This window comes from Camelus ferus, chromosome 11 (genome assembly GCF_009834535.1).
Source record: "Camelus ferus isolate YT-003-E chromosome 11, BCGSAC_Cfer_1.0, whole genome shotgun sequence".
Lineage (NCBI taxonomy): Eukaryota > Metazoa > Chordata > Mammalia > Artiodactyla > Camelidae > Camelus > Camelus ferus.
The window spans coordinates 15005227-15031073 of record NC_045706.1 but is presented as its reverse complement, the minus strand read 5'-3'; the positions used below and the strand labels follow the sequence as shown (position 1 = coordinate 15031073).

The 25847-nt window shown below is 38.1% G+C and overlaps 1 protein-coding gene across 1 annotated transcript; it reads left to right on the top strand.

Moving 5' to 3' along the window:
• TDRD1 (tudor domain containing 1) lies at window positions 1–25847 on the top strand. Its single transcript, XM_032490865.1, has 23 exons — window positions 1–712; window positions 1062–1167; window positions 1863–1926; window positions 2735–2839; window positions 3070–3252; window positions 3759–3902; window positions 4442–4613; window positions 5710–5796; window positions 7329–7496; window positions 7616–7723; window positions 8422–8592; window positions 10204–10446; window positions 10797–10934; window positions 13685–13795; window positions 14536–14706; window positions 16446–16721; window positions 17218–17337; window positions 18449–18562; window positions 21449–21616; window positions 22458–22685; window positions 23307–23353; window positions 23433–23520; window positions 25688–25847. The coding sequence occupies exons 1-23, from the start codon at window positions 703–705 to the stop codon at window positions 25705–25707; spliced, it is 3042 nt and encodes a 1013-aa protein (XP_032346756.1). The 5' UTR covers window positions 1–702; the 3' UTR covers window positions 25708–25847.

Below are 25847 nucleotides of genomic sequence, written 5' to 3'. Positions count from 1 at the left end.
TTCTGAATTTATTCTGTGTGGCTGCATGTACACTAATTATTTTTTTCTTTGTTGCTGGGCTGGGTAGCATTCCATTGGGTGGTACCACAATTTGTTTATCTGTTCTGTTGTTGAACATTTTGCTTGTGTCCAGCTTTGGGTTATTATGAATAGAGCTCTGTACACATTATTACATGTTTTTGTATGGAGATGTTCTCATTTCTTTTGGGTGCATACCTGGGAGTAGAATTGCTGAGTCAAAAGATAGGTATACGTTAACTTTATAAGAAAAAGCCAAACCATTTTCCAACGTAGCTGTCTCATTTTATATTTCCCCTGGTAATGAGTTCTGGTTGCTCCACATCTTCGTCAACATTTGGTGTTTTCAGTTCTTCTAATATTAGTCCTTCTCGTGGGTGTGTAGTGGTATTTCTTAGTGGTTTTAATTTGCATTTCCCTCATGATCAATGATCTTGAAGGGTTTCCATGTACTTACTGGCTGTTTGGGTATTTAGCTCTCTTTTTTCTATTTCTTTTAGAGTAGAGGCACTCAAGGCCAGCCCAGTTTTGTTGTTTCTTTATGTGTTTTTTGTTTTTGTTTTTTAGACAGCTTGTTTTCTTCTGCCTGAATACTGATGGGATTTTTCTAAACTTCATTTCAAAAACTTCCTGAGTTTTTCTAGGTATGATTCTCTTCACTGGTTTTTGTTTTGTACTTTTTAAATGGCACAAGGTAAGCCGTGTCTGCTTGCACACGTCTGTTTTCACCACCGCAGATTTTCTCTTTCGATGATTGTTCCCTTTATAATGTGCGTTCTGGGCTCTGCTTCAGGAAAGCCAGTTGTGTCTCCAGTCCGTCCTCCCTCTCATTTTCATCTTGGCATTCCCCTTTCTCTGCATTTCAAGAGAGCTTTAAAATTTAATCTTAACACCTAATCATAAACAGCATAATCCTCTTCAAATAATCTCCTTGATATGATTAATAGAATGGTGTTTATACGTCTGGTCTTTGAAAGTGTCTTGCTCTTGGCAACAAATACTTGGAATAAAACTTCAGTGACCTGGTGGGCCGTGCTCTGTAGGGTCTCTGAGGTGTTCCCAGTGCAAGCAGACATACTACTGCTCCATAGCGTGCCAGAGGCGGGACTGGTCGGCCCACAGCATCGTGTGCAAGCCTGTTCAGCAAAAGTAAGTGTGATTTGTTTTTAATTCATCAGGGAATATTTTAAAATACTTTTTTGTTTTGGTGGTATAAGGGTCAAATCAGGTAAGCAGGCCATAATTACATAAAAGTTACTACTTTTTACTTATTTATTGAGGTATAACAAAGCGTACAAATCAGAAGTGAACAGCTCTACAAACAGAAGTTTTCATGAATGTAATTTTATTAAATAGTACATATTAGGAGTTAAAACCTTAAGTAATTTTTTCTTCTAGTGATTAGAGCTTTAGAATGCATTATTTCTATTGTATGTATACTTCTCTGGATTTTAATAAGGTGGAACTCTCACAGGCTTCTTGAATTTTGAATTTAAAATACATAAATCTTACTTTCATGCTACTTACCGGTTTACAGAGCAGTTTCACTTGTGCAGCCTCATTTGGTCCTCAGAACTCTTGTTTTAGGTAATGTAGGGATATTTCCATTTTGCAGATGAGGAAACTGAGGCTTGAAGATTATGGCCGTGTTCCTTTCATTAGGAAGTGGCAGACCATTGCTTGGCCAGCATAGGGTTGTTTTACTCTGTTACAACTGTGATTTTCTCTGGAAGAAGCTGTTTTACTCTTCCTGGATTTTGCTGATTGAGAATTTAATGTAATTGTGACCCCTGCTCCTACTTGGCTCTGTGCTGTAAGTATTTTAATCAGTTACTTTATTTCAGTTTCCACAAACTTGAGGATAATAAATCACCTTTTGAAACGAAGAATGTGGACGTGAAAGACGAGGTATGATATATTTACTCTTTCTTTGCCTTCAGGGCAAATTTTTAATGACTCCCTTTATTTTGAATTAAGAGGACTTAAGCTAAATAAAATATTTATGGCTTGTTTCTGCCTTGCACCAGTGTTTATTTAAAAACCAGTTTCCTGTTGAGTAAATCTCTACACCCTAGTGATTGATTTGGTGACTGTTGGGAGGTTTATGAGAGTTGCTTATGCCCAGCCTTTTTCCAGAAAGGACTTGAGATGACCGTGTCTCCGTGTAGGTGCACTGCTGGTGGAGTCCTTTCTTCCTAGTCCCTGCATGCACATGTTCTCCAGCGTTGTGTACTGGATTCTACCAGGGCCTGCCATCTAAGGAGCATAATACCTTTCTTCCATCTAGATAACTATGTGGGCAGAGTCATTCATAACCTGAAAAACATCGATTATCTCCAACTCATATTTATAAACGAATTTTAGCCTTGGTCCAGGCTTCTACGTTCAAAAGAAAATCCATTCCCATAAAAATGTATGTATGCATTAGTAAGTCCAAACTTAAAACACTACTCTCCCTCCCTCCTTTTTTTTTTTTAAATAAACAACATTGTCATCACCATTATGGCCTAATTCTTGAGTGACTCCAGTTCTGTGCACACTGCCTATGGACAGTAAGTTTTAGTGATTCTTGAAAATGTACACTATTTCTCTACACTCTTACTCAAGCCTGAGAATCAGGCTGTTTTGGCCTCGATTCTAGCAAATAGTGGCCACAGTATCATTTAAACACGTGCTTGTCAGTAACTCACTTATGTGGTTTTTTTTTTTGAACCAGAGAGACTGTCCCCTTGGAATTACTAAAGAAAAAGCCCTTGGTGCTGATAAAATAATGTTTTCTGATTTGAGAAGCCTACAACTCAGCAAAACCATGGAAATAAAGGTATTTGGATTGTTTAATTTCTATAGATAGGGATCCAAAGAACCATAGATTTTTATTTCCTTGTTTCTTGTGTTTAATTTGAGTTTATATGATAGGTACAGAATATAACTGAAATTGATGAAGATTGCAAAAACAGTCAACAGCAATTTTTGTATGCTGTTATAAAGCTGTAAGTAATTCATATTTGCTGTGTTCTAAGCAAATTATTACAACTTTTCTGTCTTTGAAAGGGTGCAGTTACTGAATTCAAACACCCAAGTGACTTTTATGTGCAGTTATATTCTTCAGAAGTTTTAGAATGCATGAACCAACTCTCCGCGAGCTTAAAGGAAACATATGCAAATAAGGTGCATGAAGAAGATTATATCCCTGTGAAGGGGGAAGTTTGTGTTGCCAAGTACACCATTGATCAGGTAGCTCCTAATGAAATGAATTATTTAATAAGACGTTTTAATTTACTTTGGTCCTACCAACTTGACACCAGAGCTTTTAATGATGCATTAGTGACCTGAAATGAGGCTCTGGCCACTCTCCTCTGTCTCTTCTCAGTCAAACCTGGAAGGTCCTCCCAGTTACTCACTCCCTGCCCCGTGCCTCTCCGGCTGTTTCTGTAGCTCCTCAGGGCTGGGACACTGACTGGAGTTTGTGTTTATTTGTGTGGCTGAGGGATCAGTGTGTCACAGCATCTCCTGGGCTACACCAACCTGGGGATAGGTGTGCATAGTAAAGGACCCTAGAGTAGGCACATCCAGGGGTCTCTTAGCCAGATTCTTAAGAAAGTAAGTTAACTTGTTCACTGAGTACCTCAGAACAGAACAGTAGATGTCCTTCGCATGTTCTGTAGATTAGTTGAGAGTTTTTAAACCTAAGTTTGTGAAATGCTGTTTGGAAGCAGAGTTCTGTTATGTTTCACTTGCAGACCTGGAACAGAGTATTAATACAGGACGTTGATGTGCTGCAGAAGAAGGCACAGGTCTTGTATATTGATTATGGAAATGAGGAAGTAATTCCAGTAAACAGCATTCACCAACTAAACAGAAACATTGATTTATTTCCTCCTTGTGTAAGTCTCTTTTACTTTGTAAATTCCTAGTAATGTCCCAAAGGAGCTGTTTTTAATGTTTTGATGCACACAATATTTGTGTGTTCTATTGCCATGGTTTTTATGGAAAAGTACCTATTACATCTTTTACAATGCAGAGAAACACTATGGGCTTTCTTGGTGCCATTTTATTAGGCCTTATTTGGTTATGTGCCGCCTCAGGTGAGAAACTTAGCATTTTTAGGGACATTTTATCAATCTGCTCTTTAAAAACAATCGTTTCTATATTTATTACGTTACTTGGAAGCAACTTCAGTTTATGTTTGAGGGATAATTACTATCCTTTCATGAATTTCTCAGGCTTTAAGTCCCAAAAGGAAAAGCATTGTGGATGAAGTATCAAGGAAGGCAAATAATTATTGATAAAATTACTTATTTGGTTAGTGCTTGATAATTTTCAGCATGAAATATATTATCTTTAAAAAATCTTTACATAGTTAATTAGAAAAAAGTCATTTTCAAACACTAATTTTTTTAGTAACTTGTGTAAAATCTTTCAGGCCATAAAATGCTTTGTGGCCAATGTTATCCCAGCAGAGGGGAGTTGGAGCAATGATTGTATCACAACTATTAAGTCACTGTTAATGGAGCAGTTCTGCTCTGTAAAGATTGTGGACATCTTCAGCGAGGAAGTGGTTACCTTTGCTGTGGATGTGATGCTGACAAGTTCAGGTAAGATCTGAGTCTGGAACACTTAATATGTTCCTTAGTCTCCATCAGTTACTCAGAGAAGAAACAGAAACATGGAGTGAGACCAGGTCAGCTGTGCTGTGGAGTCACTCAGATTGTAACTGAGAATATGGCCGTGGCTCTGCTCTTGGCAGTTGGTAATTCGTCAGAGACAAGGTCGGGTTTGTAGAATTGGGTGGACTGAAAGGCTAGAGTTAGACTTAGTGTGGGGAAATTGCATCACGCTTTTAACATAGCCATTATAGGACCTAGTCCTGATCTCTGCTCATTTATGGGGAAAATTCAGGAATTTCTCTGTGAATTTGTCTGTCCTCATGAGTGCTTTTTCTTTGAACAGCCTTCGCAGACCTGCATTTGGTTAGCCTTAAGACCACAGGCACATAGTATTTAGGTTGTGGAAATGGAAACAGTTTGGAATCAGTTCTTCCCTTCTAGCTTTAAGCGTATTTGAAAAGTGACCTCTTCCAGTGTGCTTATAATTGCCTCTTGGTTTCCAAGGTGTTATTACTCTTCTGCTTTCTAAGACCCATCATGGCTGGTTGGTGACTTGGTAGAAAATGTAGTTAATCCTGGTGTGAAATTAAGTATGCAGTCTCTGTCTTTTGTTTCTTTGCTGGTTGTGTTCCACGATGTGACTGGAGCTTTGGATGCTGTTTCACGGAACCTGGAGTTTACGTGGCTGCTGGTTCACCCTTGGGTCAGCCATCCTTTACATCTGAGATGAAGTAGTCTTAGGTCTTAGATTTACTCTTTCTCGTAAATCGTGCTCATTCTAAGCATGCCAGTGAGGTGGTAACTAAATCTTTCATGTTATTTTATTCAGAATTTTTAAGTAAAATTTTTTATTTAGTTTTCTGTCTAGCGATGATGGGAATTTTGCCTCAATTTTTAAAACTGAGCATTAACTAACTATATTTTGCACATAGAAACTGAGCTAGTAAGGAATATGCCAGGATATTAATAGCTGTAATCTGTAAATCATGTGATTATGATTCATTTATTTTGTGTTTATGCTTTTCCTCCAATACTTGGTATAATACATATCTCAGTGGAACTGTGTTTTCTTAATCACTTTTAGGAAAACTGTTAGACCACGTGCTCATAGAAATGGGATATGGCTTGAAACCCAAGGGACAAAATTCTAAGAAGCAAAGTGCAGATTCAAGTGAGTATACAGATTAATATTGAATGTATAGTATATTGTCTACGAAACAAAAAAGAATATATTATATTTCTCTACAAAACAAAAAAGACACAACTATCACACTGTTTATAAACTTTGTGTAAGGAGGATGATACTTTTAAATTTGGGAGTATATTATTTTTAATCTGCCTTCCCTGCTTGTCCTCCTTCCCTGTCTTCCTGATTGATCCTTAACTTGATAATTATCAGAGATCATAAAGTACTAAATGTCAAGACAGTTTGGATTGAGGGATTTTTGGCTATCATTTCCTTAGTTTGATTTGTTTTTCCCTCTTCCCTCATATTCCAGCAATTAAAAAAATAGGGTTATAACATTCTGTTCTGGTAGGATAGTGTTTCTTAAGTTTTTTCTTATTTAATTGTGTAGTTTTTCATTTGGTCTAACAAGAGAACCAAGAAGTTTTGCTATCGTCATGTTATTGTCTGTTTGCTTAATCTTGTGATGTTGTTTTTTGCAGTCTGCTTTCCCCTTTGCTTTTTGCCAATTACTTTAGGTGTAGATATACTTCATTGTCTTTGGCTCATTCGTTCAGAGGTGATTGCCAGATTGATGGTGGTGTGAATGGTCACATCCTGTCGCATAAACAGACTTGAGTCATCCTTAAATCTTCCTTATTCCTCAGCTCCCATCCTTTACCCTGTCTGATTGATTGCCAGGTCTTTATTGATTCTCCTTCCTAAGTAGCATTTTTTTTTCCTTCCTTTAAAATAAGTTTTTTCCTACCATTTTTCTGGTTCAGGAATCCTTATCATTCAAGGGTAATTGCAAAACCCTTCCAATTTATCTTTGGTGTCCTGTCTGTATTCTTACAGTACTGCCTATGTGAAATCCCTGAAACAGAAATCTTAGTGTGACAGCTCTGCTGAAAAGCTCTCAGTAGTGTTTTGCCATCTGGAGGGGAAAACCCAATACTTTCTGGTCTAAAAGTAGTCATGGTTGAAACCATCAATAATGGTGGTGTCTTAGGGAGAGAGTGAAGTGAGGAAAAGTGAGGGAGGTGAACCTGGGACCCATGATGTCAAGTGAGAAGCTGTGATTGGAGAGGTGGAAAAAGAACAGGGATAGTGCTGCCAGGATAACAGAAGAGTAAGTGTTCTGGAAGTCGTCAGCAGTAGCAGATGCTGCAGAGGGGTTGGTGGAAGGAACGAATCCACCCGGCCATCTCTGCTTCACCAGGACTATGGAGGTACCATCGGGGAGGGTGCTCTGTGGGCAGTGCAGACACCTAGAGAAGAGATCATACAATGCTTGACAGCAGGAGTGCAGAGTGCGGGGGTCCCTGGGAAGGGCACCTGACCCAGACTGGGAGAGGAGTGTTTCCCAGTGACCCCATACCGAGCAGAAAGCACTCAGGTTGTTGGGGGATTGGAAACAGGTTCCAGGAAAAAAAGAACAGCATGTATGAGGGCCAGGAGGTTTGAAAGAGCAGCTGAAAAGCTGGAAAGTTGGGTTAATGAAACCAAAATGGTTTATTTTTCTGTTTTCTGATAAGGTGATCTCGAAGATGTTGGGAAAATGACAGCTGAAAACAAAATTGTTGTAGACAGAAGTGACCTAATCCCCAAAGTGTTGACTTTGAATGTAGGTGATGAGTTCTGTGGTGTGGTTGCCCACATTCAGACTCCAGAAGACTTCTTCTGTCAACAGCTACAAAGTGGGCGTAAGTAAATCTTGATTTGTGCTATCAGGGTAGCATACTTTGAGAGATTCAGCATACAAAAATGCAGATACTGTGTAGGCTTGTATTCCTTTTGTTTAAGATGTGATCTTTATCTACAGATAAGCTGGCTGAACTCCAGGCATCACTTAGCAAGTACTGTGGTCAGGTGTCTCCACGGTCAGATTTTTATCCGACCATTGGTGATGTCTGCTGTGCTCAGTTCTCAGGTAAGGAAGGAGAGTGTTAATGAATTTCTTACCTATAATTAAGTAACAGCAGGTGAAACAGTCTTCAGTTTACATTGGATGGCTGCATTTGAAATTTGAGTAGTGAAGTGCACCAGCAGTGATTTCACATCAGGATGTGAATCCGGATCCTCCCAGGGTCATGTCTTGGCCAGTTTTCTTTGGAATAACAAGAGGGCCTGGAGGCACAGAGTTGTCATGGCTGCTGTACCTGCACAGATGATGGCTCTCTGATGACTGGGCTCAGTTCTCTGCTGCAGGGAGGTCCGGTGGCCTCGCAGAAGGGGAGCTACAAGTAGGCCTCTGGTAAATCGATTGCTTGGTTGGTGGAGTCTGGTTGACTGGTCCTGCCAGGGACAATTCTAAAATTGATCCACTGAGGTGACCAGGTTGTGTTCTCTATCCTAATGAATGTCTGTCTGTCTACTAGGGAGACAAAGCACGTAAATAAATAATGACAGCACATGGCGTGAATCATCTAGTAATGGATGAGTAAAGGTGACATTTTAGGAGTTGAAGCCTTCTGATAAGTCACAGTGTTGAATAAGTGTACATTGTTCAGTAAAGCTCGATGTTACATTAAAGTAGTGTCTCCAAATGACCATCTAAACTGGGGAGGAAAAGTGTGTGTTTATATCTTCCTTGGAAGATCATCTGAGATTCAGTCTGTCCCTTTTTAGAGGACGGACAGTGGTACCGTGCCTCCGTCCTGGCCTATGCTTCTGAGGAGTCTGTGCTGATCGGATACGTAGACTATGGAAACTTCGAAATCCTCAGTTTGACAAGACTTTGTCCCATAACTCCAAAGTTGTTGGAGTTGCCAATGCAAGCTATCAAGTGTGTGCTGGCAGGTATGTGATTTTTATGGTTCCCATATTAAAATACTGAAACCTCAAGGAGCAGCATTAGAATCAAAATTAGTGAGTAGATCAAGGAATGTGTTTAGATGTAAACTTACCTTAGTGTAAGAACAACCCTTAGTAGAACTTTTAGGACATACAAGTGACTGGCTATCTGTAATAAAATAGGATGTGCCTATGTGTATGAAACGGAATATTCTTTTTGTTATTTATAGATTCTGCATTATCAGTAAATATCTCAGAAGCCTCTTAATTGCATGAAGTAGGGGGAAACCTACTTTTAAAAACAGTAAGAACATTATGATCTTATGCTTAGAAGTTATTGTATATGTTACATGTTCCACTGGGAGCAGGCATTTCTTTCCATCTTAAAAGATTGGTTTCTACAACTTTCATTCAGATGTACCATAGTTTAACTAATATTCAGTTATCAAGGATATTTCCAATTTTTTCTACTGTCAGTGTTCTTTTAACTACATTTCACAACCTATCCAATGTCATTTCCTTAGAAAGAGCTGCAGGTTACTCTGTATAAAATAAAGAAGCTGTAAGACTATGTAGTACAGCATAGGGAGAATAGCCAGTATTTTATAGTAACTTAAATTGAAGTATAATTATAAAAAATACTGGATCACTATGGTGTACACCTGACACTAAGGTAAACTGAATATACTTCAATTTTTTAAAATTAATTTTTTAAAGAAGATTGGTGTCAGTGGGTATCAGGTGTCAGATTCCTTAGGAAAGTCGCCAGTGGGGACGCTCCTTTTCATGTTTGTGGTACGTATTACAGCCTGTTCTCTAGAAGGGGTGGAACTAGTTCCCACACCTACCAGAAATGCAGGAGGGAGTCACTTCCTTCACACGGTGCACGAAATAGGTATTTCCGTATTATTTCACCTTGGCCAGTTTTGATCACCTAAAAACTAAATCGTTTTAATTTGCTTCATTACCTGTGAGACTGGACCTTTTTTTGTAGGTTACTTGGCTCTTAGTTTTGTGAAATGACCAGGCATAACTCAGGGGTTGTTGATTCCTAAAGGCGCATTTGTAAGTGCCCCTTCAGTAGATGCTGCAGATGTTTCACGTGTCAGCGTCAGCGTAAAAGACTGGTGCTTCTTCCTGGATTGTTTCATACTTTTGTTTATGCTTTTCTTAACAACCTTACTGAAATATAATTTATATATCATAAAAATCACTGTTTTTAGCTATGCCATTCAGTGATTTTTGGTAAATGTGGTAAGTTGTACAGCCATCACCATAATCCAGTTTTGGAACATTTTTATCACCCGCTGAGATCTCTTGTGCCCATTTGTGGTTAATGCTAGCATTCCAGGCTGCCTCTGCCACTAACCTCAGGACATTTCACATCTGTGGATTTATGATGGTTTGTTTGCATAGAAGTACAGAAGCTTTTCACAGACTTTTTCTGTGTGATTTTGCTTTCATTTTCATGTTTAGAAAATCCTTCTCAGATGGGACTTTCTGGTTCCAGTGTTTGTCATAGATTCCTTGTTTAGCTTTGTGGAAATTAGGAGCTAAATTTCTAAATGCTTGTGAGATAAGACATATTTTAATGCTCTTTTAAAAATTCTTTGTTAGGAGTAAAGCCATCATTAGGAATTTGGACTCCAGAAGCTATTTGTCTGATGAAAAATATTGTACAGAACAAAATGATGACAGTGAAAGTGGTGGACAAGCTGGAAAACAGTTCCCTGGTGGAGCTGATAGATCGGTCCGTGACACCTCACATCAGTGTCACCAGAGTGCTCATCGACACAGGCTTTGCTGTGGGGAACAAGGGGGTGGTGGCAGATAAGCCCGGTGACGTGAAGGAAACTGATGGTAAGTAAATTGTCTACCAGATGACGTGATGCTGGAGTTCAGATGGCTTTGTGAACATGTGGGTTCTCGTACTTTCAAAAAGAATTGATGAGTGCCTTCTGTCTTTTTAAATCAAGCATCCATCAGAAGAGTGCATTTGAGTCAGCTGAAGATCGATCAGAAATGTGAATCTGAAAATTTGAGATTTAGTGAGGTAGTGATGGTTAATTCTAAGACTGATTATCTTTCCTGTAAAGTCACTAAGAAAGTAATTGGAAATTCAGTTCTTCAAAAACAGATCCTTCAGCAGCCTCACCTCCCACTCCCCACTCTGGCTATTTGTTTTGCAAAATGTCCATTTATTTTCACAGTTCCCTTGGGTGTAGAAGCAAAAGTGAGTCCGTTGGAGTGGACATGGGTTGAACTTGCCGTTGATGAAACAGTAGATGTTGTTGTCTGTATGATGTATAGTCCTGGAGAGTTTTACTGCCATGTGCTTAAAGAGGATGGTAAGTTGAGTCTTCTCATTTTAAGTCTCTTTTTACAAAATACACTGGCATAGATAAGGCAAGATGCTGGGTGGTGAGGGCCAGGTGAGCATTTGTACTTCCAAGAAAGATTGGGCTATACTTGGCCTTTTATTCCATGTAAAGCCATTATTTCTGTTTTCAACAGTCTCTGTTTTTAAACCCCTTTAGATTTCACAGAATGTCCTCTAAATTCACTTTTGAAAAATCTTAATTGTTGATTTCATTGAAATGTAACATACGTATAGATAAGTGCATAAATAAGAGTACAGCGTAACAAACGAGCCCAAAGTTAAAACGCTTGTGTAACCAACATCTAGGTCAAGAAATAAAACATTACCAGTAACTCAGAAGTTTCCTTCTTGTCTCCTGCAATCACTACCATGTCTTTCTTTCAAAAGTAAATACTACCTTGCCTTCTGATAATAGCATAGATTATTTTTCCCATTTTTGAACTTTATATGAATGGAATCATTCAGTATTACTCTTCTGTGCCTTGTTGCTTTTTTTCATGCTGTTTGTGAGTTTCGCCCATTTTTACATGTGGCTGTAGCTTGGTTTTTTTGTTGTTGCTACTGCATAGTGAGCAACGTGCATTATTGTATGAATGTACTGCGATTGATTGTTCCTTTCCACTGTTGGATATTTGGGTTGCTTCTAGTTCTGAGCTATAAAATGATGTTGGTATGAACATTCTCATACAAATTTATCGCACGTGTGCATGCATTTCCATTGAACATATACCTGGGAATGAAGTTACTGGCCAAATCTTAAAGAATATGTATATTTTCAGCTTTAATCAATGAATGCCAAAACTTTTCGGAAATGATCAGAACAGTTGTCAGTTTGAGAGTTCTGGTTGCTCCACATCCTCACAAAACACTTTGTATTTTCCATCTTGCTCTCTTGAGCCATTCTGGTGAGCATTGTTGATTTTTAACTTCTCTAAATTTGGGGTTTTCTCTCTGTTAATTGAGGACCTTAAGCTAGATAACTAAGTTTCTCTCAGTTTCTGAGATTTGTCATCCCTTCATTCAGAATTGTCTGGTAGATAGGCTGCTGTTTCATATAGGATAAAATTTTAAAATATTTAAATTATGTTTTAATTTTCACAAGTGATTATACAAGCATATGGTACAAAATTTAAAAGTTACAGAAGAGTATATATATGGAAAGTAAGTTTCCCAGTTCCTCTTCTCAGTTTCTAAATATCATTCCAATTCCTTTTCTCAATTTTCTTAGCATCTTTTCAGAAGTATGCTATACACATGTTTGTATGAATGTATATATTCCTTCCTTTTCATGTAGGCGTAAATGATAAGACACTGTAAATAATTTTTGCACTTTGACTTTTTTCTCCCAGTATATCCTGGATATCAGCTCACATAGTGTTTCCTCCATTCTTTTTAAAATACACTTTTTAAATTTTGGAATAATTTCAGATTTGTGGAAAAGTTGCAAAGATGGTACAGAGAGTTCCTGTATACCCTTCACCTAGCTTCCTCTAGAGTTAACGTCTTACATAGTTGTGGTGTGTTTCTTACAATTAAGAGACCAACATTGGTAAACTTCTGTGAACCGAACACCAGACTTCAGTTGGAGTTTGCGAGATGTCCTTCTCCAGAGGTGGCCTTTTGCTGTTCGGGTCCATTCCAGGATGCCACATCGCCATTTTGTCCCCATTCTTTTTCATGGTCACATAGTATTCCACCGTGTGGCTTTATCCTAATTTAACCCAGGTGTGGACAGCTAAAGGATTAGTGTTTCCAAGCATCTATTACTAAAACAATCCTTGTGCTCTGTGATTTTGTTCTGAGAGCATATCCATGGGACAAACTGCTAAAACTGGCATATGTCAGAGGATATGTGTGCCTGTGCTCTTGAGAGAGAGCGCCCTCAAGAGGTGGGCCAAGCTAACTCCCACCAGCAGTGCATGAGAGCCCTTGCCCACACCGTTTCCAGCGGCGTGTCCTCAAACTTTCTCATTTTGGCTAATTTGAAAGGTGACAGTTCTAACCCGATAGAATTTAATTTCCATTTCTGTCAGTGGGCCTTTGCCACAGATTTCAAAGATATTTTTCTTTTGTAGTGTTCACATCCCTTTACTTGGCATGTAAAACCCCTCGGTGGTGTTTTTCCAAGCACATCCCTGGTGGTGGTCTTCGATGGTTTACCTTCTACTCCTCGCTGCTCCCACCGAGTGTCATCTGGCCGCTTGGTTTGGTACTTTGCCTCAGAGCTGTTTATTTCTTCTGGAATGCTGTCTCCATTCCTAGCAAACGAGGCATACTTCAGATTTCTCTACGAAACCTTTAGCACACAGAGCTTACCTCTCTGAATCTCCTTAGCAGACACTATCTGTGCCATCTACTTAGTGGTTACATACACTCCTTCAGGACAGCTTGTGTAAACTTTATTTCTGTGCAGGCCTGTACACTGTTTCCTGGTCCACGTGCAAAACTCACTCTGTAGTACCAACAGCAATGCCATTGCCACGTCACTGCGTCCAGGAAATTGTTGGTATGGGGTTTATCGCAAGTATTAACTGAACAGTGACTTACTTGCCCAACTTATTTTTAAATGAGGAAAAGAGAAAGGCGTTTGGTGTACTTTATGGTTGTTTGGGGATGTACCTGAGTTTTTACAATCAAAACATTTTCCAATTTTAAAGGAAAATCTGTTACTCTGAATGTTTTTAAAATATTAAATGCTGTGTTGTGTTATGTTTTCAGCTCTGAAAAAACTCAGTGATTTGAACAAATTGCTAGCAGATTATTGCCAGCAGAAGTTGCCTAATGATTTTAAGGCAGAAATAGGGCAACCTTGTTGTGCTTTTTTTGTAGGTAAGTTGCAGTTGTGCAGTCTTGACTACAGTAGAATCTTCTATTTCTTGACATTGAACCCTCATTTTCAGTGTGTATTCCTGATGTTTAAGCAGATATTTTTCATAATCGGAATTAAATGAATGCTTAAGATATGCCTTTTCCTTCTATCTTTGTAACAGGGAGCCTCCAATTGATACTTTTCTTACCTAGACTTTGCCAAATGCTTTTCTTTCCAGAATTTCTGATAACGTTAAGAGCTAAAGAACGGGAGACCCGTTCACTACAGATTCACTGTTTATTCTGGTCGCCCTGTGCATGTTTATTTTGAAAATACATTTGATGAAACGCCTTAATTTCATTGCAGGTTTTTGTTATTTATTTTTGTGTTATTTACCAAGTAACAAGTAAAACACTTTCATTAGTGGTGAGAGTGTTATGTCTTCCACTTTGACAAATATGTTCAAGTTTATTAAGTCTTACCTCCTCTTCATATTCTGCTTATTGGATAGGTTATTGGAATGAAGTCTTTTAAGTTATAGTAAATGTAAAAACATGATGCTATAAAAACTTTGGAGGTATTCTAAGAATGAATTTGGAGAATTCTTGTAGGGACTTCTGAATGGAAAACAAAGTGTCATCTGGGAAGAGGGCACATTTATTAGCTACTTTAGACAAAAGATGGTCTTTTTGAAGGTAAAATTCTTAAGTCTTAATTGAAGAGAAATATTCCATGTTACAAACTTTGTGTTTAAATCTAGGTGACGGTAACTGGTATCGTGCTTTAGTCAAGGAAATCTTACCAACTGGAAACATTAAAGTACGTTTTGTGGATTATGGAAACACTGAAGAGGTTGCTGCAGACGAACTCCAGATGATCCCATCAGAATTTTTAGAGCTTCCATTTCAAGGGGTACAGTGCTGGCTAGCAGGTACAGTGCAGAGTAAGAAATTTTCTCAACTGTCTTCTGATATTTACGGTACATAAACTTCTCAGTGTTTATGTAATTTTAATGTTTTGTGTTAAGTTAGAAGATCCTGTTTCATATTATGAAATTTAGAAACGTGGCTTAGTAAGCTGGTCAGAATGTCCAGTGTTGATGTCCGTGTAGGGAAGCAGCTGCTATACGTGTGATGGGGGTCAAAACCGATGCCTTCTTTTGAAGGCATTTTGCAGGATTCCTTAAGAGACTCAAATAGTCCTACTTTTTATCTTAGTATTTTTACTTGTCATAATTTATCCCAAAGAAATACTAGTCTTGTAATTTCACAAAGTTCGCCTCCATGGAAATTCATTACACTGCTGTTAATAATAGCAGAACAACCTCAATAGCCAATAACAGAGGGTTGGTTGAGTGAGGAGCTGTATAATGGGAGGTGGTAGTACCTATTTCATAGGGTTGTGGTGGGGAGTAAGTGAATGTTCAGATCAGGGCCTGGCACTCAGGAAGTTGAGTGTTTGCTCTTGTTACACAGTCATTAAAGTGATGTTAAATATGTGTTATTGATACGAAGAATAGTTCATGATTTAAGTGAAGGAAGTTATAATATATAATATAATAGAGACACTGGGTGGCACTGTGATTGAGAGGACAGACTACAACCAGCTCTGCTGCCTACTAGCTCTGCGACCTTAATATAAACTGTTTAAACTCTCTGCGTCTCCTTTCCCTTACCTGGAAAATAACGGTGCCATCCTCAAAGAGGTGCTAGGAATAAAAGAGATACAAGATATAAAGCCTGGCCATTACTACTACTGTGCCTACCCATAATAGTTGTTTTTTTATCATGAACATTTCTTTATGAAAGAATTATGAGTACATACGGGCATGTGTATATTTCTGTGTGCATGTGAAGGCTGTGGAAGGTTGGGTACCAAAATGTTAACGGTGATCATGTCTGAAAGCATTAGATGCTTTTTATTTTTCCTCTTGCCTGTTTGTTTTATTTCCACTTATTTTACACTAAGTATGTTTGGGATCGTTTTTAATTACCGTGTTTTATGTCAGTTCTTCTTAAAATGTGATCCTACCCCAGCCAGTATCAACATGAGAACTTGTTAAAAATGCAGACTCTCAGTCCCCACCCAAGACCTACTAGTAAATTGGAAACTCTAGGCTAGGACTTCAAAATCTGTTTCCACAAGCCCTCTAGGTAATTCAAATGCATACCCAAGTTTAGAAATCACTGTTATGAAAATAAGGGTATAACCCAAAGTTACCTAAGAAAAATAATTTTCGGCTAAGTAATTTTAAAATGACATTTTGAAATTATTGTTGGACAGCTGTCCACAAAGGTAAAAGTCGATGTTTAACATCTTTTGCTAGAATAATTGGTAACTAATGTATCACTGTGTATGTAACAATGATGGCTTCTAAAAGAAATAATAATTCTATTTTTGCCTGTTGGGAAAAATGCCTGGTGAAGATGTGTTAGAGGGGGAAGTAAGGACAGATCTTGAATCTCCTAAAACCCTAGGAGTGTATTTGCAGACGCATTATCTGTAACCCAGGCATGGAGGATGAAATGTGTAATTGATTATTGAAAAAAGGTAACTCAAAATCACTGATCTGAATGGTAAACTTGGCAAAGGTCCAGTCTTGGTTACTCTTGAGGCACAAGTGCAGCTTTGGGGCACAGAATTCTTTTTAATGCTGTTCTTGTTTGTCAGTTACACAGCCTAGAAACAGACATTGGACTAAAGAAGCCATAGCAAGATTCCAGGCGTGTGTTGCAGGGAAAAAACTCCAAGCCCGAGTGGTTGAAATCAGTGAAAATGGAGTGGGAACTGAACTCACCGATCTTTCCACTTCTTATCCCAGAATAATTGATGATGTTCTGATTGATGAACATTTGACGTTAAAAGCTAGTTCACCACATAAAGACTTAGCAAACAATATACCTGTTAATAAACATGATCTTCAAAGCGATGCCCCAGGCCTTCAAGGTAACATTTTAAAACCATTTATTATTTAAATTTATGTTATCCTTTGCTTTTATAGGCTATGAAAATTTTTATATTCTAAGTGACATGATTTTCCTATATAAACATGCTTTGTGGAAATAGATGAGTAATAGATCATTTAAAGTTAGTTTAGTATTTATTGAAACATGGTTTTATAAAGCACTATATTCATCTTTAATGTAGTAACTCGTCAGGTGAACATGCACCATACAACTATGTATCCCTTCAAGTTTTAATACGTTTTAAGAATTACATTAAACTTACTACAGAAAAGGAAACACACTACTGAAATATGCTATAGGAATGTAGTAGTTTAAAGCTTCTCATTATAGATTGAACTTTTTTGTAATACTGACGAAAATCTCTCAAATTAAACATATTCTTTTGTGAAAATAAAAGTTTTAATTTTGGGAATGGGGGCACGTTGATGATCAGTAGGATGTTAATTCATCTTTTTCATGTGGGACCTGTGTTGCAGCCATCTCTTCAGCTGAACAATGGAGGACAATTGAATTGCCAGTGAATAAAACTGTACAAGCAAGCGTATTAGAAATCGTAAACCCAAACTTGTTTTATGCTCTACCAAATGAAGTGGCAGGTAAGAAACCAAGTTTGAGACATATTTATGCTGATCTTTTAAACCCTAGAATGAACTTATCTGAACTCCTTAGTAAGTGAGGGGAAAAAGAGAAGGGTGATGGTTTCTGTTTCACTCAATGTTTTAATTGATCATAACATCATTTAATGAAAATTTAATTGTAAAAACACAGATGTGAATGTGAGGGGAATGCCCTGCATTCAGCGCCTGTTCCACTGGTCTTGATAATCTACAGGTCTTTATAACAGGATGGCATCGTTAATTACTGTATGATTTCCATAGGTACTATCTGTACTGAATTGTATTTATTAAGCCATTTAAGAGAATTTGAAGCAAAACTATTTTAGATATATTGAAAGAGTATTTTGTAGTCAGTCTATAATCACAGTGTTACTGTATCTTGGAGACTGAGGGAAATGTTTTACACTGGACCGAATCATGAGTAAGAGTAGTGTATAGTGTTGACTTTAATTTTCCTTTTCAGTTTCATGAAAGTTTACAATTAATGCATCTCTTCAGTGTATTTAAGTTTATTCTTGTAGTATCAGAAGGTGAGTTAGTACAAGTTGGCTGTTCAAAATAATTTGTAGGAACTTGAAGCCTGAAAAAAATGACCCTTTTTTTTTCCAAATGGTCAAAACCAATAATTGTGGTGATGCAATCACTGCTAGTAAATGTATCTTCAGTATGACTAATAATCTTTAATCTGTATAATAAAAAGCAGGGGTTTAGGATTATCCATCCTGACAAGAACATACAATATGGTGAAATACTGTTTCATTTTATTAACTGTAACACACTTCCTGAAAAGTATACTGAACAATATTGTAAAACTACAGCTTAACAAGTTTTCATAGAGTGAACACGCTAGAAGAGCCACCTGATCAACAAATTAGCCCACCAGTGGCTTCCTTCTTGCTCCCTCCCAGTATTGCATCCCTTCCCCACAAGGTGACCAATAGTGGTTTTATCTGTTTTTAAAATGTAATGTATATTTTAATATACACGGGTTCTTTGTTGAGTGATTAGATTAGACGTTCCTTTTTATATACTTTTATGAATAGTAGCATTGAAAATTTCTTCACAAATTACTGTTGTTTATATATTTTAGAACAGGAAAAACTGTGTGTATTGACAGCTGAATTGTTAGAATATTGCAATGCTCAGAAAAGTAGATCGGCCTATAGACCAAAAATTGGAGATGCGTGCTGTGCCAAATACACAAGTAAGATTCTTTTTGGTCAAATATTAAAGGGAAGATATTTGTCTGTTCTCTTTTATAAGAGAGTATGTGGGCTTTGTTGTTTTAGATGTGGATTTCACTTGGATAGGTAGAGAAATTAAGAAAGGCAAGGTTGTTGGTTTAATCCATATGGTGGGGTTATTCACCTTCCCTGTTCCACAGCCACAGAGTATATTTCCACTAGGATGTGGGTAAATAGCTGTAAGTCTGTCGGTACTTCTAGGTAACTGTGTATGTCTTACGTTGATCAACAACATTATAAATGGAGGGACTGCAAGTAATTTGTAGAACTCTGAATGTCCTAAAAAAATGAAATGCCTTAGGGAGGCCAGACTCACTGAATTGGGTATTCTTTAACCGTTCTCCTCTGTTTAATATTTCATTGTTAACAAATTCCTTTGGCTTGTGTAGATAACACAGTGAATATTCTTGGGCCGAAATTTTGGTAGCTGTAAATACTTTAGGGTGAATTTTCGGGGCTAGAATTCCTGAGTCAAAGGATGTAGCCTGTTTTGTAAGTTCTGGAAGCATGTTGGTCTCTGGGCATCTCAGAGAAATGTCCACATGTGCTGTAAGTTTGTGAGGGGCCGGTTTCGTCACCCTCTTACCAGCAGTGGATTGTAAGTGGCTTTGATCTGCTGCCTAAAGAGTGTTCATTTTAAAATTTAGATTTCCAGTTAAAAAATTTATTTAGTTTTATTTTTCTTTTGTATGGCAACTGGATCCACAATTTCCCTCTCTTTCTTCTCAGTAGAAATGTGTCATAATTTTTGGTTAGGTAAGTACTACTTTATTAAGATTGCACGAACACTATTCACAGCCTAGCCTGTAATTACGTTTTTCTTTCACAGCAGCCTTTTTTGTTACTAGTGTTCTATCATTTTACTAGTGATCTCCAGTTCTCTGCATGGGTGTAAATTCTCTCCATGAACACTTTGTGACCTTGGTCAGCTTTTACCATGTTGTAGGCATCTCCAGCCTTCTGGTTTGCTCCCCTGTCTACATCGCTTGTCCTCCAGACGTGAGCTGTTGTCCGGAATTTTTCTTTTACCCTCAATGCTGGGGATTGTTTCAACGCCAGCCCCCTTTGCTCCTTGGATTTCTCTCCCACCCCACCTTGTTGGCTAGATTTCCCCTGCCTTGTCTCACCTTGTTTTCTGGATCCCTTTCTTTTGACTCACTCTTCATATTTGGGAATATCCCATCCTCTGGAAGCTGGGAAAAGGTACATGTAAGGTAAGTTTTCTGTTATCTTCCATGATTGAAAAAGCCTTTATTCTCCCCCTGTTACTTGATAGCTTACCCATGTATGGTATTCTAGGTTGGAAATCATCTTTTCCTCAAAATACTGAAGACATTGCTTTTATATTGTCTTTTAGCTATTTCTGTGGCTAGTCAAGATGTCATTCAGATTCTCCATACTTTGTACATAGTTTTTTTCCTCCTTTCTGGAGCTTCTGGTAATCTCCTCATCCCCAGTTTTGAATTTTATGATGTGACTTGGTTTTGTGATTGGTTTTCTTTTCACCTTTGTCCTGAGCACTCAGTGGGGGGGCCTTTAGTCCAGAAATTCATGAGCGTCGGTTTTGAGAAATTTTTTTTGAATTCACTTATTCCCTTCTTTCATATTCTGCTGGTTTATGAATTCAAAATATTCTGATGTTGGACTTACACTTTTCTGCTGAATTTCCTTTGTTCTGTTTTTCAAGAGATTTCCTCAGTTTTATCTTCCAACTTGTCTTCATTTTTAGTATCACTTTTCTGGTTTCAGTAGCTTTTTTGTTTTCTCAAATGTGTGTTTTTAATACTGCCTTGGTACTCATTTTAAGGAGGGAAGGTCATTTTTCTGAGGATTTTTATATCATTCTTTTCATTTCCGTGGTCTTCTCCATCCTTGGTCTCTGTTTCCTTGAGTTCCTGTTTGTTTTGGCCTTCGTCTTTTATGTTGGAGACTTCGTTTTACTACCTGGTCAACCTTTGCTGTTCACTTATTTAAAATGGTGCGCTAAGAAGCTAACTGGGAGTTTCTCTGTGGGTGGGCAGAGCTCGTCCACTTGGTGGGTGTCGCTGCAGGGTGACCCGGCTCTGCCGTTTCACTGGGGACTCCTGACGCTGGTGTCTTGAAGTGCTTTTGCTTGAGATGGTTGTCTCCTGCCTGGAGTCCATAGCTTGCCTGACAGTCTTCTTGTAAACGTCTCTGTTTGTTCTGCATCATGTTCCCCAGTCTACAGTCTGTGTGGAGAAGAAACCAGTCTTCTGTCCGTGGGTAGGAGCAGCTACCCGGAAAAGGGGGTATTTTCTAAGCTCTGTTAAAACATGTAAACATAAAACTCATCATTCTCTTTAGCAACTTTAAAAATAGGTATTATGTGTAAGTGTATTTATAAACTAAAGTCTATATGTCTGAGAAAGTAACTCTGCTTCTGTTATCCAGTCCCCATTTTCAGCTCCATCTTTACTCCTACTGTTGCATGAGTAGCACCAAATATTGACCTTGGATGCTTGGGGATTTGAGACACAAACTAGGACTGCTTCTTGGCTTCCTTACAGCCAGCTTTAGTTGAACTCTGCTCTATCATTTCCATTCATGCATCTGCTTTCCAGCTTCCAGTGTCATACTGTCTTCTCTCTTGTTCTCTATCCTTGTGGTTTTAGGCTTTTTTCTGTTTAATTCTGTAACTCTCTTTTAAGTAGAATCTGGAAGGAGTAGAGGTTATGGTTGTATTTAATCTAAACTTCTTGGCATGAAATCAGAAATCTTGGTGTGAATTTCTAAGGGATGTAAATGTGACTGTAAAGAGCCATCCTAAGGGCGGAGGACATCACTTGAACTTAACTTCTTACCTGAGATTCCTGTTGTATTTTCAGAAGATGACTTCTGGTACCGTGCCATTGTTCTGGGGACATCGGATGCTGATGTGAAAGTGCTCTACGCGGACTATGGAAACATTGAAACTCTGCCTCTCTGCAGAGTGCAGCCAATCCCTGCCAGCCACCTGCAGCTTCCTTTCCAAATTATTAAATGTTCTTTTGAAGGTAGACAGTTAAGTCACTTTCCAACTTGGGTGACTGTGGGATTTTTTTTCTTCCTTTTGTAGCCCTAAGTCTAAAACAAGAGGGTATTTTAAGCAATTGCCCAGATTTCTAAATATCAAGCAGAGTTTACCAAAAGAATCTCATATCATTTAATTATTCTTTCTTTCATCCTCACAAAAATTACATTGTTCTATATTTGTTTTACAGATCAGCTTCCGAGAATCAAGGTTCAGAGATTGTGATTTGTGCTAGGTTGCAAGGCTAGTAAGTGGCAGGGCCAGGACGACCTGGGGTCAGTCATCTGACCTCTCACATGGAGGTCTCTCTGCTTTGTCACAGAGACTAGAGACATTCAAATGACACCATTTTGGGCTACCTTCCTATTCGTACTATATCTGCATATTTATTCAGCCCTTTAGTGGGAATTTGAGTAAAGTAAACTAAAATGCTTAAGTAGCTTTTTATTCTTACTCCTGATTTCTCTACCCAGAGATTCCTGGCAGATGGTAACACACTGAATGCCTCACAGTCCGCTTTGGTTTTGACTCAGACTTGCAAAATTATCTTTATTATTGTTGCTTCTCCCATTAGAATATATGTCCATGAAGGTGGATATTTGTTTTTAGCCCTCTAGATCTAAATTAGTGCTTGACATGTAGGAGGGATTGATGAATATGTATTACAGGTTGATTTTTTTGAATGCAACAGCAGTAGTGCGTCAAAGCATACCTAAACCTAGCTGAAATCAGTGAGCCTTTTGCTTATTATCCTTAGGTAATTTATCTAAATATTAGCTTTAAGGGACTTGAAGATTAACTCTAACATTCAGTTTTTTTTTCAGGACTAATGGAATTGAATGGAAGCTGTTCTCAATTAATGATAGAACTACTAAAAAATTTCATGTTGGATCAGAATGTAATGCTTTCTGTAAAAGGAGTTATCAAGAATGTCCACATAGTTTTGGTTGAGAAGTGTTCTGAGAACGGTACTGTCAATATAGCTGATAAGCTGGTGATGTACGGTCTGGCAAAAAACATCACATCGAAAAACCAAAGTGCTTTAAATAAAGGTATGTTTTTCAGGCTTAATAACTTGTAAGTGTAACCAAGAACAGATGTAATCAATTTAGTTGACCTGATCTTTCCTTATTCTCCATGGCCACATCCCATTCGTCCTCCTCTGTAAATCCAGTGGCGCTGTGTTCACTCATGGTGCCACCTCTGAGGAGCCGCCTGAAGGGAAGCGGGCCTTGCAGTCTGGGTTTTTCTTAGATGAGTCTCAGCAGCACTGTTGATACAGCGTCGATGCTGAGAGCTGTAGAAATATCAAGCACTCAGAACTTGCAGCTTCCTTTTGATCCTGATCAAAGTGAAAGGAAGTCATATTTTTGAGAATGGATCTTACTGGTTCTTTCATATGATGATGATTTGGCAGGTCTGCCCTTAAAGGAGAGATCTCGTGTATGACAAACAAAGACCTAAAACCTTGGAGGTGAGAGTGCTCATTTGGTATAATCCAGGACACAATATAGATAACATTAAAGCCCAAATGAAAAGTTAATCATTCAAGTCCTTTGTAGTCGGAAAGGATCTGCCCTTAGATCTGTTTATATTCAGTCTCCAGGGGCTATTTTTTTCCTGTTATTTATAATGTGTGTTGTCTGATAATGGCTTTTTGTATTTGCTTTTAGAAAAGATGAACAGGGTGAATTGCTGCTGCACAGAGTTGCAGAAACAAGTGGGTAAAATTTCCTTTAAGTGAAATTATACTCAGCATTTTTAGGAATGAAGTAACACTATTTATTTTTCACCCTCAGGTTGAAAAACATGAGCAGATTCTTCTCTTCCTCTTAAACAATCCAACCAATCAAAATAAATTTATTGAAATGAAAAAATTGTTAAAAAGTTAAGTAAGTTAAGTTAAATTTATGGTTTTTTTCACTTCTGTAACCACCAACAGGACATCTCCAGTCATGTTGTCAGGGCAGAGCTAATGGGGTGAAGCACATTTTGAGGCTGTACTTTATTTTGTGGTCTAATGATCCCGAGGTCTGGCTGTAACATTTTTGCTGCCTTCCTAGGTTTTGTTTGCTAACCTCACGTTGACCCTACTAGTGGGGCTGAGTCCAGGGCCCTCCGGGTTGCAGCCTCCTTTCCTTACTGTGGTTTGACCTAGAGAGATGCAGGGACTTGTAAGATTGTTGTGAGATGAAGCTTAACCTGAAATTCCTTGTTTCTGGAGTGAAATTAACTCTCCCCGGTGTGCACGTCTGTAAAAACAGCACTTTTTGTGAAGAGGTCCTAAGGGGCCAAGAATGGAAAATGGGCTTCACTGATAGAAAATTTCATTTCAAAACAAAGCATTCTCTTCCTCTTTTGTCTGTGGTGATTGTAGGAGTTAAAGATAACGTGAGTGAGTTTTGCATAGTGACTCCCCCACTTTTTTGCTGTCTGGGATCCTTTGTTCTAAGATGGCCCCCAGAAATTACTTTGTGATCACTAGCCAATTAGAACTTCTGACCAAAATGAAATTGTCCTTGCCAAAAGCAAGGGATCTATGACTTATTTAATGCGTGCACTCCTGTGGGCTGAAGTGCAGCTTAGATCCCAGCACTTGCAGATGGCTCCCGGGGCCCTTCTGCTCCCTGGGGCCCTGCAGGCTGGCTGCTCTCAAGGAGGTACCTGCTGGGCCAGACTGTTCTCCACATGGTAACAGACAGTTGTTCTATTTCTGCTTCTAAGGAAGTACGGCTAAGTTCTGAGCTAAATGTCATTCATGCAAAATCAACAGTTTGAGTCTCATGATTTACTTGGAGATAATTTATTTCTTTTACTTCACAAGTTTTGGTTTATTTTTAATAAATGCTGAATTACAATTGCAGTGACAACTTCCAGTCCTTTCTAACACATTAAGTTTTTAAACTGACTGCTGTTTTGTGTAAAGTTTAAAATCTTAAATTTTATGATAGGTTTAATTTCATAGATTGAGGAACACACAGTGACATGAGCTTCTGGAATATAGTCCTAGAACCAGATCATCATATTTTTAATCAAGTTGATTAATTTGTATGTGCTTTTATTTTTTATTTGGGCCATAAGCTTTTTTCCCCCACAAAAATATTGAGAGTGCTTGCATATACAACTTCAGATGAAACCTGTATTTTCTATTGTTTGTAAATAGATTGAAGGTATTACTTAAAAAAAAAACTTGATTGAAAACATAGTAGTTGCACTGGCTTTTCCCCTATTGTGGGAATAAATACATATTTTGTCTACCTTTGAATACAGTATAATATCCTGTATTTGGGGAGTGCCTTATTTAAAAAACACTTTCGCATCTAGTTACATATTTAATCTTCACAGTACCCTGCAGATTAAAAGAAGGTAGACCTCATTTCCTAGAGGAGGAGGCAAAGGCTCAAGGAGGTTAAATGGCTGCCCCGAAATCTCACATGCAGACTGGAAAGCGGGTCTTATAACCCAAAGCTGAGCTCTCTGTCCTGCCCTTCGCTGCTTACCTGGATGCTGTGCTACAATACCATTTTAGATTAGATCTGTTTTGAAGGGCATGAAACTAAGGGGTTTTATTATTAGGAAAAAAGTCACATAACATGGTTGCTTAAGCATACTTCATTGTGGTGAGAATATTGTTGAGTATTTAGTCATTTAAATTATTCTTCCTAGAGATAGAGAAAATGTACTTGAAGAGTTAGTGTTTCATCATCTCTGGAGAAATTTGTTTTAATTTGTTAGTAATTTAATTGTAAAATTGCAGAAGTAGGAAGCTATGTGTTGATGAGAACATAAAACTATCGCTCAGAAGTGTTCAGCATACAAGGTAATATAAAACATTAGGCGGAGACCAAACAGCTGTTTATGTTTAAAGCGCGTACAAACAGCTGTATCGAACGCTGTAATGACGGTGAATTTTTTTAACTGGCAGATCTGACTTAAATCTGTAATTTCAGTTAAAAGTGAATATTTGATTTGCTTGTACTTAAGATAGAAGTTAAGAACTGTAGTGACTGAGTTTTTATATAAGGCATAATGATAGTTGATTTTTCTCTTGCAGAAACAGTCTCTTGGAGATAAAACACTTATGAGAAGGGAAACAGCGAAGGCTAGACTTAGGAGAGAAAGTACAGCATCTCGTGTTTTTGTTTATTGGGAACTTTTCTTTAATGGCCTTTTATACCTTCATTTCTGTTTGCTTACCACTCTTCTATTTAGGT